Below are 15,886 nucleotides of genomic sequence, written 5' to 3'. Positions count from 1 at the left end.
TCAAGACTTGTTAAACTGTATTAAGGAAAAAAAGTTTGAGTGCAATTTGATAGACGATTTAAAAATTGTAGCTTTAGTATCTGGCTTCCAATCTGGATATAACAAGCATATGTGCTTCTTATGCAAGTGAAAAACAAGAGAGAAAGCATTTCAACATCTGCAAACAATATTTCCTAAGCTTTCTGCTGCTAACACAAACCAAGGTAAAAACTAAAATATTACAGTGAATTTCAGTTTTCATATTATGTACGTTTTCTACATATAGGAATTTTTATTGGGCCTGAAATTCGAATGAAGGATCAAATGTTCTACGCCTATTTGAATGATACGGAAAAATTTACTTGAGAATCAATTAACTTAGTGATCAGTGAATTTTTAGGAAACAAACGTTCCACAAATTATGTTTCATTTAAATTTCTTTGCTGATAATCTTTTCATCGAGAAATCAAGAAAGTCGAAGAAAGATTTAAGAGAAAGACCCAAGTATCCATTCTTTCCGAATACATGAGGCTTTTATAAAAACCTAGATCCTTCTACATATTCTAGGTAGGTTAAATATTCGTAGACATAATTAAATATCTGTCGACAGAAATCTGTGGAACATTTTTTTAGTGCTTCTTGTGCGTTTTTCTATGTAAAATTAGAATTCACTTCATTTTTCTAATTGTTCACCGGACGATAATAAAAATTTGAATAACTTTTTTTTTGACGACATGGGTGTATTGTCTTTTTTAAGAGTTGTTCAGCACAAATTTACCTTTCCGACCATGTTTAGAAAATATATGTAACAAAAACACTGTTCCACTGTGTTATTAGAGAGACGTTAGGAACTATTTACACAGAGCGTTTGGACCAAGACTTACTGCTAGAGAAGAAGAGTACGCTTGGCTTGCACGGAGCCCTGATCTAACGCGTTTAGATTTTTTTCTGTGGGGGAAGGTGAAAATGACGTTTATAATGTCCCAATCGAAAATGAAAACCACTGAAAGGATAATAGCGTCATCCAGATCTATAACTCCCGACATGTTAGATAGAATTCGTAGAAATTTTGAACGTAGGAGAGGGCTTTGTGAAGATAGTGGAGGCAGACATTTTGGACATTTATTATAAATTTGTTTTCGTTATAACCTCATCCATTAATAAATTGAATATTAATTTTTTCAATTTTGTCATTATTTGGCATTGACATCTTTGTAATTTCTTTTCTGTGATTGCTATGATTGCTTATTTTAAAAAAAATTAAATAGCACGAAGTCGTCTCTGGGGTGTATAATATGTTGCCTATGCAAAAATTATCAGGCGTGAACAGATAAAATGAACACCCTGTATATATGTTACAGCTAATATGCGAAATACGTTATTATGCATAATAACTAGACACTTTAGGAATTATGCGTAATAACTAAACCTGTCAGTTATTATGCATAATAACCGGAAAGATTAGGAATTATGCGTAATAACTGAAACTTTCAGTAAATGGGTTTTAAATTGTATAAAATAACATAGTCCTACACATGTAGTTTACGACTCCGAATTGAGTTTTTACCGGAAACGTCCGGATTTTTGGAAAAAAAATCAAAATTATAAAGCAACATTTTGCGATTAAATTTTAAATCTGCAAAACCGAATGCTTTGAAATCTTGCAGGTGGTTTACAGTTATGATAAGCATGGTAAATTTTTAGTCAAAATATATTTACTTGTCCCCTCCAAAAAATTGATGACGTCAGCTCAAAAGTTTGCCAAATAAATCCTATCTAAAATGTACAAACTATGAAGAGTCTGTACTTGTGATTTATCATTCCATTCATATTTTTTTGATTTGCCTATATAGGGTGACTCAAAAAATTAATGAATGTGTGAATTTATTTTATTGATTTAATCAGGAACTACAAAACAGAATACCTTGAAATCTTGAAGATATTTTAAAGTTATCATACGCATTGTAAATTTTTAGTCAAAATGTATTTGCTCCTCCCCCCTAAAAAATTTATGACGTCACCTGAAAATTTTGCTGAATAAATCCTATTTCAAATGTGCAAAATATGATGAGTCTGTATTTGTGATTTATCATTCCATTCATATTTTTTGGATTTGCATATACTAAACCGATTATTTTGAAATTTTGGAGATGTTTTAAATTTATCATAAGTATGGTAAGATTTTTAATCAACATATATTTGCTTTCTAAAATTGATGATGTCACCTTAAAATTTTACCGAACAAATCCTATCCTAAAGGTGTAAAGAATGATGAATCTATACTTGTGATTTATCACTGCATTAATATTTTTTAGATTTGCTTATACGGGGTGTCTCAGTCAATTAATTTTATGGATTAAATCAAGAATTACAAAACTGAATACTTTGAAATACTACATACTTGGCAAATTATTAATCAAAATAAATCTGTTTAATTCCCCCACAAAATTGATGACGTTATCTCAAAATTTTGCCGAATAAATTCTACCCAAAATTATGTCGATTGTAGCTTACTAGATAATTGTTTTCATCCTCTGTTTTGAGGGGACGAACTATGAAGAAACATTCAAATCAAACTAATTTCTACGTGACATTTTTTCGATGCATGAACATAAACACTTTCAAGTTGTTTTTCTTATCAAGGATAACCTAAGGACGTCCAGTAATGGAGTCCATTGGGCAATTTGTTACTTTCAAATTTTTTCGACATTTCATAACCCCTAGACAAGGTCGTAGCTAGGGGGAGGTTAGGGGATGCTCCCCTAAATCTAGACAAGTTATAATTAACCAAATGTGAATTATAGCATCCAAAAACCGAATAAAATGTAGTGTTTTATTCAATAAACGGAAATCAGAGCAATAAAAAAGTCTGGTCCGTCGGCATTGTCATCCGGTTATTCCAATTCGTCGAAAACATGTTTTAGTTTAGTTTATGTTTCACCGTCACGTCTACAGTTTGATAAGTGTTATGGCTATTTGTCTTAAATTACAAGTACTATACAGGATGTTCCTTTTATCTGTTCAGCCTGACAATTTTTGCATAGGCGACATATTATACACCCCAGAGACAACATCGTTTTTAATAAGCAATCATAGGAATCACAAAAAAAATGACAAAGATGTCAATGGCAAATAATGATAAAATTGAAAAAATTAATACTTCCCCAATTTTTATTTTAAAATGTCCCGCTACCAAAATGTAATACGAAAAAAACATACCAGGCATGCAGTCGTCACGTTTCCGACAGCGAGGGAAGTACTGTCTAAACTCTTTAGACCAATTTTTTTTTTAAATCAACCGTACATGTGATATGTAGAGGAAAGCGAGGCAGGGTGGGTAGCTTTTTTGAAAATATTATGCACAATTCCTGTTCCTCTATTAGTTATTTCAGTATTACCTAAACATTTACGTTATTATGCATAATAACTGAAAATTTCAGTTATTACGCATAATTCCTAATCTTTCCGGTTATTATGCATAATAACTGACAAGTTTAGTTATTACGCATAATTCCTAAAATATCTAGTTATTATGCATAATAACGGATTTCGGATATTAGCTGTAACATATATATTTCTGACGACTTGCCTAGTTTTACAAGGACTTGTCCTTTATTTTCTGAATGTATTTATAACCAGTCCCCCAACCAGAATTTAAATATGTAAATGTTCATATCAGAAACAACAAATTTATTAAAAAACACAAGTCCTTCTTTCTTAGGAATCCCAGAGGTTAGCAAGAATCAAACAGTTATATAATACTTAAAAAATATATTTACACCATACATCAGACGAAATAGTCTATTTAAACCAAATATCGGATACTGATTAGTAACAATAATATAATATATTGTTATATATGTATACATATAAACTAAAGTAATTAAGTACTTTTAAACCCTCTTCAGTAAAGAAAGACGAACACCATTATCTGATTTAAGTACTGTTTCCGCAACAAGCTTTAGTGGATGATGAGGAGTTGCAGGGCACAACTTGAAGTTTCGAATGACTTTAGAAAGAGTACTTTTCATTTCCAACATTGCAAATTTTTGCCCTAAAAACCAAAACACATATTAGTATGAGGGCAATAAGTCTTTGTAAATGAAGCATATTATCTAATAATAATTGTATAGCCAGTGAAAGGCAGTTATAAAAAGCATTTCAGTTTTAACTATATTTATACATACCTATGCAATTTCGTGGACCTGCACTAAACGGCACATAGGCATACGGCAATTTTCCATCAATAGTGTCAAATCTATCAGGGTTAAATTTTTCCGGATCAGGAAAATATTTTGGATCCCTGTGAATGCCATACGCAAAAACGGTAATGTTAACACCTTTAGGTATTATAACTCCATCTAAAATATAAGTATTAATTTAAACTTAGATTACAGTTTGGTGTATTTAATTACCCATATCCACTTCTTGGTTAGTTTCTCTAGCGTAAAATGGTACTGATGGATACAATCTTAATGCTTCTTTAATAACAAGTTCCAAATATTTCATCTCCTGTAAATTTTTATATGTAACTGTCGGATTTTTCTCCTCGCCAAAAATTGATAATTGTTCTTCATATACTTTCTCCTAAAACAAAATGCCAATTTTGTTTAAATATGAATTAACGAATTCAGTTATCTAATGATTACCTGCACTTCAGGATTATTTGCCAAAGAATATAATGCAAAACTAATTCCTGACGCTGTTGTATCGTGGCCCTAAAAATATAACAAATTAACACTATCCACAGTTCATAGTAAATGTAGGCCTACTACCTCAAACATAAAGGTGTCTACTTCTTCTCTGATTTCTTCATTCGTTAAAGGTCTATCGTCCACTCTTGCCTGCAAAAGTAGATCTAGAAACGCCATTTTTTTCTTAATTCCTATATCAGCAGGATTCTCCATTTCTTTGGAGGAATATTCCTTAAGCAGTTCTTGTCTTCGTTTTCTGATTACATTATTTGTGTACTTGTGCAGAATATTTAGTGCTTTACGTTGAAGTTGAAAATCTTTAGTAAATCGGAACAAGAATTCGTTATTTTTTTGTGGCGCCAGAGCTCTTTCAATGATTATTCTGCCCATTTCCTTGACACTTTTAACATATTCTGATTCTTCATTACTTTGAGCATTAATCGTTGTACCCATTGCCGTTTCTGGAAATTATTATAGATGTTTAATTTTTTTTGAGAAGTTAATTTTAATTTTCCTCCAATTTTTATCAACAAAAATGTAAAATAAAGGCAAAAATTAAATTCAAGAAAAATACCTTGTAAATTGGTTGTACAATAAAATAATTTTGTGTCCTTCAAACAATATTTTATGATCATTGGCCTTTGGAAAAATAGTAGATATTTTTGTTGAAACATAATCAGTATATTTATAAAATTAGGACTAAATGAGAGACATAAATAATTGTAGTATTATCGTTATCTGAATTCGTATGGACGAAGCAATAGTTTATTTAATAAACGCAATAAAATTAGTAAAAATTTTCTCTGAATTTTTTTTCGGTTTACTGATGATGTTTTAAATAAAACTTCAATTATCGCAAAACAACGAATAATTAGTATCTTTTACAAACATATTTAACTCATTTGTCATCTGGTTTTGAATGAATTTTCCATTAATTGTCGTGTCAAGTAACTACAGCATTGTCATTACATATCAGGACACCATTTTAAAACATAAAACAATGAACATATACCTACATGAGTTTTTTTATAACATTTCAAAACGACTGAAACTGATGAAATACAACTACTTTTAATATTTTCGCCATACATTTATTATGTCAAAATTAGAAAATCTGTTAAGCTATTAAAATAAATTTTCACTAAAAAGAATAAACTAAAACTTACCGCATATAATATCCAAAGCACACAGCGTAACAAAAGGGTAAATGTCAACGGTAGGTTCTCCTACGTGCTTTTTCAATTTTTCAACCATAACGTCGGTCGCAGTGTCAAATGAATTGATAAATTGCTCCAGAATCTTAAAGTGAAATGTAGGTGTAATAATTCTTCGGTGTTTTTTCCACTTCATTCCTGGAAGATGAAGTTTCTTAGAATAAACAGTCCAAAATCATTAGTCAGGATTTATACCTTCGCTGGTGAGCAGACCCGTCCCAAGCCAGGGTAACATCGTTTTATAGGTATGCGATTTGTTAATAATTTTAGTAGAACTTAGTACAAATTCTATAAATTTATAATCAGAAATTAATAACAATTTTCGAAAAGGTCCAATCTGAATTTTTACTACTCCTCCATAATTGTTGGTATAGTTGAGAAAAGCAGTTAGAACACCTGAATTATGTGATAATAATTAGCATACATGACTGAATTAATAAATAAATGTACATACCTTTTGTTTTTGATTTAAAATCAAGAGCGTTTCCTAATAATGGTATTCCTGGAGGTCCAGGAATATTTTTGAAAAATTTGCTAACATTGTATTGTTTAAAAAAAACATACCACCAACTTAAGACTACTAATACAATAAAAGCAGAAAAGAAATCTAATAAAAAGTTCATATTGAATAGAACACTGGGACGTAAGTCGTATATTAGTTGCAATACACCACGGAATGATCTTTTATAGTCTCCGGGGAATCCGTGTTTTTGACGTCGTCAGTGATTTCCTAATAAAACGAACAAAGTCCATTTAGTGCAAAAACAATAACTGATGCCTATCAGATTAGTGTGGAAGAACACAAATTTATAAACAAAATTTAAGCGGAAATTTATTTGGCAATTGTTGTCTGCGTATTTATTTTTTCATTTCTTTTATTTTTGAAAAATGTAATGAGAATGTATTATACAAGAAGAGAAAATGTATAGAAACTCCCTGATGAATTAAAATAAATATAGAATTTGTGACATTAGTCCTATTTGTGTTCTACGTGTATGACTGATGTAGATTTAGAGATGTATGACAGCCCCAAGCGAAAAGAATAGATGCCAAATTTAGTTAAAATTTTACATCAGAAGAGTTTTTTCGGTCGCGGCTGTATGTTAAAAACATTATTATTTTTAAGTGGTAAAAATTTATTGCCAATTTTCCTTTGAGATTTCAAAAATATACTTCATAAACTTTCAAGCAAAATAGCAGTAACTGTCTATTTATCGTCATTTACTCCTCAATTAGTCTATGGTGTGTAATTTTAATCCAGAACTTGTAGTAAGATTATTTTTGTCGTTTAGAGGAGAGAAGGGAAATTTTAACCACTTGCACAAAAATTACCGTTTATGTTTATAAATCCAAAATAAAACTAATCAGAAATGGCCGTGAGACTAATTGTTTAAGTGTTACCACTGCGTCAGATCTGTCCACGGAAAAATGTAGAGACTGGCGCCCCCGAAAGGCCAAGTGGACCATTTGTTACGAATTTTATTTTGGAAAATTCTCGGTTTCCACCTGATAGTATCACCAGTATTGGTGTTTCATTAATCATTAATTCATTACATGATGAATACGTCCGCGTTAATAAAATCATTTCAAGAATTATTAATCAAATTCTTGTCGACTTTTAGTTGTATGATGTATTCGGTATTAAATATATTCTAGACTAGTCAATGAAAGTTCGGTCCCAATAAAATTTAAGCTGCTTAATACTGAGCTTTGTATAAAGATTAACACTTTTTGTTTTATTTAAATATTTTTTACTCAGAATCTGTTAGATAAGTTATGCTTCTCGTTTGTTCTTTACTATAATTACTGTCATCGCATTTATCCGTTATTAGCGGTATTATAAATAACAACCACAACAACGTACACATCTTGTCATCTCTTTTTACGAGTTATTTTTACATGTCCAGGGATTTATTCATTATATTCATCGACGTCCAACGGACACACCTCCGTTCTAAGCGTATCAGAAAACAGTTTACAGTTTGTTAGACTTTATACGTGAAAGGGTTATCTTAATAGGTCATGGATGTTTTGTCTGATGCAACAATAATATATCTCATGTGATTCATTAACATAGGAGATAATTAGAGAGAAACTCCAAACACTTCTAGAACTTTGGACTTAAGACCCAGCATTCGTATCAGTTTCAAGAAATTAAACTGTAATCACGTCAGACTTGTTTTTGTCTTAATAAAGATTAGATTTTTTTCTTTTATCAATGTCCTCAAAAATCAAAGGGGAAGCAGCACACTTGTTATTACATTTCAACGATATTTTGAAAACAAACTCTTCCATTGAATTCTTTTTGTACAAATAAGATAAGCATCAACATCATAAGCACAGTTGCCATTTGGTAAACATTTTTATGTATTTTACAGGGATTTCAACAAAGTTTTAAACTATTTATAAGAGCTAGCTTATTAGAAGAACACTGACAGATAAATATCGTAACACTGAGTAGTAACATTAAATAAATAAATACCAACAACGTAACTTTTTCTTCTTTGATCATATTCACCAGAAGCTATTTTGACTATGTACACATCTAAATTGTCAATATTATTATTAATACTAAATACGTAACTATTCTACCATGAAAAGATGTCTTTAGGTAATGATGAAATAGAAATAAGTGTATTTCAATAAATAAATCTCAATGAAAGCTACTTTAGTATTATTAAAGCGAAAATGTGAGAGTTATCTGATTTTAAGTTAAGTTTAATTATAAATAATTACCAAAATTATTAATTATATTTTGACGTAAAATAGCTATGTCACTCTACATATTTTTGTTAATATATATCGGGCGGGCAGCATAATTTCTAATTAAGTTATCCTTGGAAAGGATTTAGCATGTCGGCTACTAAACCACACTGATAAATGTCAAAAAGTGACAAATGTGAAAGAAAATATGTCCTGAAATTTTTTAGTAAGATTTTGAATAAAATAAGTGTGAAGTTACAAGGAAAACTAGTACAAGTTAATTAATTTTATTAAATAAATTAAATTAAATTAGAGTAAATGCTGAAAATATTGTCCATTTTGTTGTAAGCATTAATGAGCTCTTCGTTTTAACTTCATCAATCACATGCCTCAACATCTCTGCGTTGTTGTTTATGTCGCTAGTTATTATTGTTATATTGTTATTTTCAACCTTAATTCCTCTAAATTATTATCAAGTGTGTCGATAAATTGTATTAAATTATATAATTACATATATTAAATAGGACCACAAAAAATCTGCAGGAGTAAGATCACAAGATCTCGGGGACCAGATAACCTCTGTGCTTCAACTGTTAGTCCAGTTGTCAAAAAATTCCTATAACCTTGGTGTTGTGATATTAGTTGAATGTGCTGTAGCCTCGTCTTGTCGAAAGTAACATATGTTCACTTCATCCTCGTGAAGTTTTTAAATAAAATTTGCTAAAATTGTTTGCTGATATCAGCAGCAATTAAGTCAGTTAATTACATGATTATTTTTGTCATGATTATCTTCAAAGAATATACTCTCTCCTACTAACTAACTGCAGCTCAAACACCCTGATGAAGGGTAGTCTCAACATAAACATGATATTTTCGGCGCTCCATATATTCTCATATTTTGAGAAATAATATAGGCACTCAAACGAAACGAGACTTAGTCTGTAGGAAAGGTCTTTATATACTTTTATATGCTTTACTTTTTTTTCCGTAATTTCGGCATCTACAGTAAAAGCAAAAATCCAAATGTGTTTTAGTTGCATCGTCAGTAGGTAAGTTTTATTAGATGCTTAGATAAAAAATCTTAGAAACTTCTTACTTCAAATTTATCACTTTCAAAAACCTGATGACATAAGCTTAAAATACCAAGAGTAAATGTGACTCTTAATTCACTGCATTAGGTATAGGTAGGTACTTGTTGTGTTCCAATTGAATTAATTTTTATTAAGTTTTAAATAAATAGAAAAATCTCAACAGGTGTAAAGTCAAATGGAGAACGAAAGAGGCCAAGGGCGTGGCTTATAATGCGTGGCTGTTAGACCACAGTGGCGTAACGATTGTAACATCAGAGGGTTACGTAGTTACAGTAAATATTATGTATTTTCAAAAAATCATTGTGAATTTCAAGGAATAAAGAAAATCTAAAATATATAATAACTTTCTTAAAATTATTACTATTATTTATTAACTGTGACACAAATAATATATTGTGGATTTGGGTGCACGTCACTGCAAAAACGTTCTCTCCTTCGTTTTGCACCAAACTCTAATTTTTGTAAGTCTAAATAATTTCTATTTTTGCAGGAGACAGACATAATTTTGATAGGCTTATTTCCTAACATAGCGTTTTTCGCTCCAGGAAATTTAATTCTAAAGCGAGTTTCACCGTACATCGAATAAGACACCAACAAGGTCACCTTGCCATTATTTAGATTTAAAACAAAGGTATTATTAGCCTGTTGAAACTAAATTGTTTTCCTTATCACGTGACAATGTTACACTGCACACCACGCACAGTTCAACACCATTCACCTCTTCAAACCTTAGAATCCTTAGACACTTAGGCTGAAGCTGTAATTTGGACTAGTATATAAATATATAGACTCTTTAATTAATAACCGCAACTCAAAACGAAAAATGCAGTCCTTCATCGAATCACAAATAATATTTTTGCACAGTTAATTGGGTTTTTCTCTACAACATTACACTCAAGTATTTATCTCTAAATATTTAATTTTATTTTATTTAAAAGTAGTGAACGAACATTACGTAGTTTGATTTTATATTTTCATTTTATTATTCGATTTCACTTTGCACATTATCACTCTGAGTAAAAGTTTCAACATTATTTTCCTTCTTTGTATTTTACATTTGGATAACAAGTAAAATTGGCAACATCTATTTGTCTAGGGATCCAAAGCTGCTCTACAACACGTATTTAGAAATAAAGACCGTTATTGAGCTACACTGCAAATAATATTTTATTTTATAGAGATTTTGAACAAAGAGTTATTAAACTACGTCTTGTTACTGTGGAAATCTCATTGTTCATTCTGCCTGAAACAAATAAAATAATATAAGTAATCTTGTTATAAAAAATTAAAACTTTTTAAAATTGCAGATTATTTTTTTCTAATTCCAATAAAAGTGACTTTAAATTTACTGACACCTATAAAGTTTTATTGAACATATGCTGAAAAAATGAGTTTTAAATAATTAGAAAATGCTGGTTACCAAATGCCGGACTAATGTAGGTAACCTTCAAGTCGCTCATAGCATCGCGTACTCGCTGAATATTAGTGAGGGTTAGGTTACAGTTTAAGTAACTAATTAAAGTATAGTCACAGGCGCCGCTGGATTTGTGTGAATTTGAAAGAAAACTAACCTCATCTTTTTGCACATAATACTAAGCTACCTGAAGGGTAAGCATTCCGACGGGAGGTTCAAGTTCACCATTGCAATGGCAACTTGTCCCTTTGCTCGTATTTAATATTTAGGACACATAAAATCTAATTAAATTTTTGTGTGATTTTACAAGGGATTATTTTTGTTGTTAATTAATTAATAATAATAAAAAAATTAAAATAAATAAATTAAGGCACAGCCTTAATTTCGTCCGCTATACTGATATAAAACTAATAACATACCTGATAATAATCCTGTTCTGCTAAAATTTTTGATGTCCTGTTGCTAATTCCTCTGACAGGAGGTTCTAGATCATGTACAAGCTTGTAAACATCCGATCGGTGAAGATAATCCAAATTTTTTGGCGGTGGTTGATATTTTAAAAAATTGATACTGAAAAGAAAACACACTTTCATGTCATAAGCATTACAAACATCATACAAGGAAAATATCATGTATTCCATTAGATGAACCATTCATACAAAATTATTTCCCAGCAGGCGACTTACCTTTAAATTATTCACCTCCCTTGGAGTGGTACAACTACTTAAATTCGACGGTAAAAAGTAAAACTATTTAAAACATGCCCTAATAACAAATGTGCACAACATTAACATTGCAAGCCTCTTAATTTCATTTTTTTTATAGAATATACGAGTAGGTTTAGGTACATTATCGATGAATGCAAACATGTACATGAATGTGAATGTTGTGTAATTTCGTCTTTGCAACCGAACAATACCTGTAAATGGTCTTTTTTTTATCGGACCAAGGCCATATTTGATTCCATTGTTTAACCTGAAAGTAACACACATTCAGTACCAAAAATTAATATATCTGCCTACCCTTTCGTTTTTCCAACGATTACTTCCGAATAAGTTTCTATTGTATTTGCAATTTTTTCGTCAGACATTTTTGTATGTCTTGCAACTGGACATGCATCGTCAGGTTGGGACCATCTTCGACCTCCAGGCAAAATTATTGGACGTTCAATTGGTTTTAAAGGTAACGTTGGCTTTTGTTTCAAACGACGTTGCTTGAACTCTTCAATTAGTTCTCGTTCCTATTAAAATCATCGTTTTTAAGCCTCAACAAATTATGAACTTTTTGTCCTATCGAAATATGAATCATCTACTGTCTAAGAATTTGTATAGGTTAACTAATATCAAGTCACATTGTATTTTTATTACAAGTGGTAAAAATATTTACTTAACATGTAGATGGAAATTTATTTAAATCAATGAATGCACTAATCATGTTTAATAAATTTTTACTAGACTTTGTGCAATATATACCTTTTCTTGTTTTTCTAATAATTCTTGTTCCTGTCTGATAGCCTCCTGTTGTTCCTCAGTGAGTTCTTGTTCCTTCTTAGAGTCCTCCTCCATTACATTTTCTTCTTCCACGTCTAAAGTTTCTTGTGTTTCTGATTTCTCATCAAATGGTAGCTCTACATCTTCAATTCTTTCTTCACTCTGGTGTACTTCTTTTTCTGCATCACGTTCTTCTTCTAAGTATACACTGTCTTAGATTAATTGTTTTATCGAAATTAAAAAACGTAAAGAATCTATTGACAACAATAATACTAAATTTGAAATAGAAGTGATGCAAGGTTGCTGTACTTCAGTAAAAAGTTAAAACGATTTTAGTTACAAATAGAAAACATTTAAAACTTAAATTACATTGCTGAAAAAAGATAGTGTGTAATTATCTATAAAACAACTTACAAGCTTCGTTCTTTTACTTTTAGATGCCTTAAGTAAAAAATAATTTTAAAAATAGCATAACTGTGTCAATAAAATATATTTAAAAAATATATCAAGGTAACATTTAATTATGTCGCGATTAAGCCACAGCAAATATACGGCTCTGTGCATTTTTAAACGAAAACCAACCCAAAACAGTAAATTTTTCCAAAATATGACATTTAAAAAAAGTTACAAACTCAACTCATCAACGCTACTAGTGTAGTAGGTTGTACAACATTAGTTGTGCAATAGTTGTATAACCTACCAAACCTGGAAAAAGTCGTGCTTTCGTTTTTTTACTGACTTGAGTCTTGTGAGACAAATTTAACTGAATTCGACTATAAGCTTTCTCTGTTAAAATATGCTTATACCTTCTGTGACTGTTTGTTCTGCCACATCATCCTCTGATTCAGAATTATTATCAGACAATTCTTTTTCTTCATTTTTTGCAGCTTCGGTTGGGGTAATTTTAACAATACTAGCTAGTTGTTTGTTAAGTGAATCTATTGTGGACTGAATAGTCGATGGTAATTTTGACAACTCTTCCAATTGTTTTTGAACTTCTGTTAATTTTTCCTCTAAAAATCTCTCTAATACATCTAAAATTAAATGTTACGATACATAAAAGGGACAAAATAACATCTGCAGTCATACCATCTTTCTCAATCTGTGTTTCGTTTAGTGCTAGTTGTGGGTCTACAATGAAACTCAAATCAGATCAAACATAAAAAAAAACGATTTAAGTTAAAGCACCTTGTTCCTCGACATTGTTCTCTTCGCTAGACTGTGTCTCTGATTTTTCAATATCTTCTTGACCTTCTGCTTCGCTTTCTTCTTTTATTTCTTCATCAGTAAGGACGGTTTCCTCGATTTGAGTGTTATCCGGAGTTTTTGAGTTATCTTGATTAATATCTCCATTTTCTTCATCTTCGCTGATGTGTTCGCTCGATTTAACATTTTGTAGAGGTGTTTTATTTTTCCTCTGAGAATTAAATTCATTTATTTAAATTATAGAAAAATAAGCTGAACAGATGATAATTAATTACTTACCTCTTCTAAAGTTTTTTTCTTCTGCTTTATTATTACAACTCTGTAGGGCTCTACCTAAAATATTTTTATCAATAAGAAATGGAACACACATAAATTATAGATTACTTTAGGATGTTCTTCATTTTTCTTTGGACTAGGTTTTGGATTTGTTGGTTTTTGTAAAAACGATGACCATTTCCGCTCATTTGTACTGAAACCATTTTGATGAACTACATTTTTCAGTGATATATCCTTTTGTCTAAAATTATTTTGGTTAAATTGATCAGAACACAGCGAAATTGAAACCTTACCCTTCCGACAACATAGGAGACTTTTCCTCAAAATATTTTTCAGCTTAAATAAAAATTATTTCATGTATTTATTATTTACAAAATAAGAAAGAAACAACAGAAATTTACAGAAGTTTCTTATGTTACTTAAATAAATTTTCATAGGGTATACCAGTGGAGCTAAAATCTCATTATTGGAGAAAACAAAACAACTGCTAGTGTTGTATTTTCCTGAAACTTCAGAAGCTGTATGATTAAATTTAAGGTTTCTATTATTTTCATTATTTTATGAATAATAATGAAAGAATTATTTTTAGAGAAAGTCTAAGCTATATGTATTTGTCTAGCTGAGCATATATTATTAGAGTCGGTCATTTATTAATTACCTTCATTAGTTTTTGGATACCATTCTTAACATGAGAGTTTAATACTATTATTTTTATACAAATAACCTCAAAAAACATTATACTAAGAACGATAACAATAACAATATATTATTCAAAAGTTGATAGTCACTATTTAATATTAGGTCGATTTTAAAACACATATAACATGCAGTAAACACTCTGTAAAATGAATATAATTTTTAATTCTATCTAAATTTCATTGCTCGTGTTATAAATTGCAGTTAATATTAAATTTCTTAATCTGTTGCTGTCAACCCGTCACAATTCGGTTTCGCTTTTAGAAAATTGTAATCTTTTGGTTTCCAGTTATTGAACCAGAAACTGTTCAAACTGTGGTTGTTTCATGGTAAAAAGATGTTGTGTATCTAATCATATTTGATATCCATTCTGATGACCAAAAATACAAGCTAACCTGTTTCAAAAAAACACAAGTAATTATCCAATAACAACTTGCAACCTTGATAGATAGGTTCTGTAGAGGTGTTGCTTTGTATTTTTACATTATTATATTTTCAAAAAACAAGTAACAGAAAATTACCTGTGGGATCAATTATTTCGAAATGTACTTGACGTTCGTGTTCAAAGTTTTCATCATTATCAAGATATGGTTGCATTATATTACTGACTTCTTCATTGGTGTCATCGTCCTTTCAAAATTCCAAATTTTATTAAACGGATCCACCCAGAGATTATGAATTAGATGTACTTACATATGTCAGAGGAGAAATTAAATCAGTTTCATCCCTAAAAATGTTAACGTATTTTTTTTATAATTCACCAAAACAAATTTACCTTCTAATAACCAGCTTCAAACTATTCCCTGCTGTTAGTAGTAAATTGTGGGTTTCATTGTGAGTCAGCTCGATGGTAGAAATTCCATTTACATTTACTATAACATCGTTAATTTTTAAGCCGCCTTTATCAGCTATACTACCATCTGCGACCTACGAAAAAAAAATGTCTATAATTTGCCTTCACACAACCAAAAAAAAAAAATACATGAAGAACAACAAAAGGTACATCGTACTCAGCCCCACCAGTAAGTCGAAATCCCCACACTTCGTTGTCTGATTTTAAAAAATTTAATTCTATATCCATTTGAAGAGCACATTGAAATTTTTTCACATCACACGAAGCTAC

At 30.4% G+C, this 15,886-nt stretch overlaps 2 protein-coding genes across 5 annotated transcripts; both read right to left on the bottom strand.

The window, feature by feature from the left end:
* Positions 1-3,730: 3,730 nt before the first annotated feature.
* LOC135122460 (cytochrome P450 4c3-like) lies at positions 3,731-6,524 on the bottom strand. Its single transcript, XM_064046641.1, has 8 exons — positions 6,342-6,524; positions 6,083-6,283; positions 5,840-6,025; positions 4,755-5,134; positions 4,629-4,697; positions 4,395-4,566; positions 4,167-4,340; positions 3,731-4,033 (listed from the first exon to the last, which is right to left on the bottom strand). Exons 1-8 carry the CDS (start codon positions 6,508-6,510, stop codon positions 3,873-3,875), a joined length of 1,512 nt encoding a protein of 503 aa, XP_063902711.1. The 5' UTR covers positions 6,511-6,524; the 3' UTR covers positions 3,731-3,872.
* A 4,314-nt stretch (positions 6,525-10,838) lies between these two features.
* LOC135146330 (golgin subfamily A member 6-like protein 22) lies at positions 10,839-15,886 on the bottom strand. Of its 4 annotated transcripts, none has more exons than XM_064078497.1 (14): positions 15,746-15,886; positions 15,539-15,690; positions 15,457-15,490; positions 15,285-15,393; positions 14,361-14,403; positions 14,176-14,308; positions 14,071-14,124; positions 13,774-14,002; positions 13,675-13,716; positions 13,392-13,619; positions 12,568-12,797; positions 12,118-12,335; positions 11,515-11,665; positions 10,839-10,924 (listed from the first exon to the last, which is right to left on the bottom strand). In XM_064078497.1, the coding sequence occupies exons 1-14, from the start codon at positions 15,842-15,844 to the stop codon at positions 10,916-10,918; spliced, it is 1,731 nt and encodes a 576-aa protein (XP_063934567.1). In that variant the 5' UTR covers positions 15,845-15,886; the 3' UTR covers positions 10,839-10,915. The 4 variants fall into 4 exon arrangements, 2 of the variants coding, with proteins under 2 accessions (XP_063934567.1, XP_063934575.1); XM_064078505.1 differs by having other exon boundaries at positions 12,568-12,782; XR_010283796.1 differs by lacking the exon at positions 10,839-10,924 and having other exon boundaries at positions 11,585-11,665; positions 11,782-12,335.

The sequence above is a fragment of the Zophobas morio genome, unplaced genomic scaffold (genome assembly GCF_036711695.1).
Source record: "Zophobas morio isolate AGI-343-1 ecotype UQ-CSIRO unplaced genomic scaffold, CSIRO_AGI_Zmor_V1 ptg000005l, whole genome shotgun sequence".
Lineage (NCBI taxonomy): Eukaryota > Metazoa > Arthropoda > Insecta > Coleoptera > Tenebrionidae > Zophobas > Zophobas morio.
Note: the sequence above shows the minus strand (reverse complement) of the source record. Positions and strands in the feature narration are given on the sequence as shown.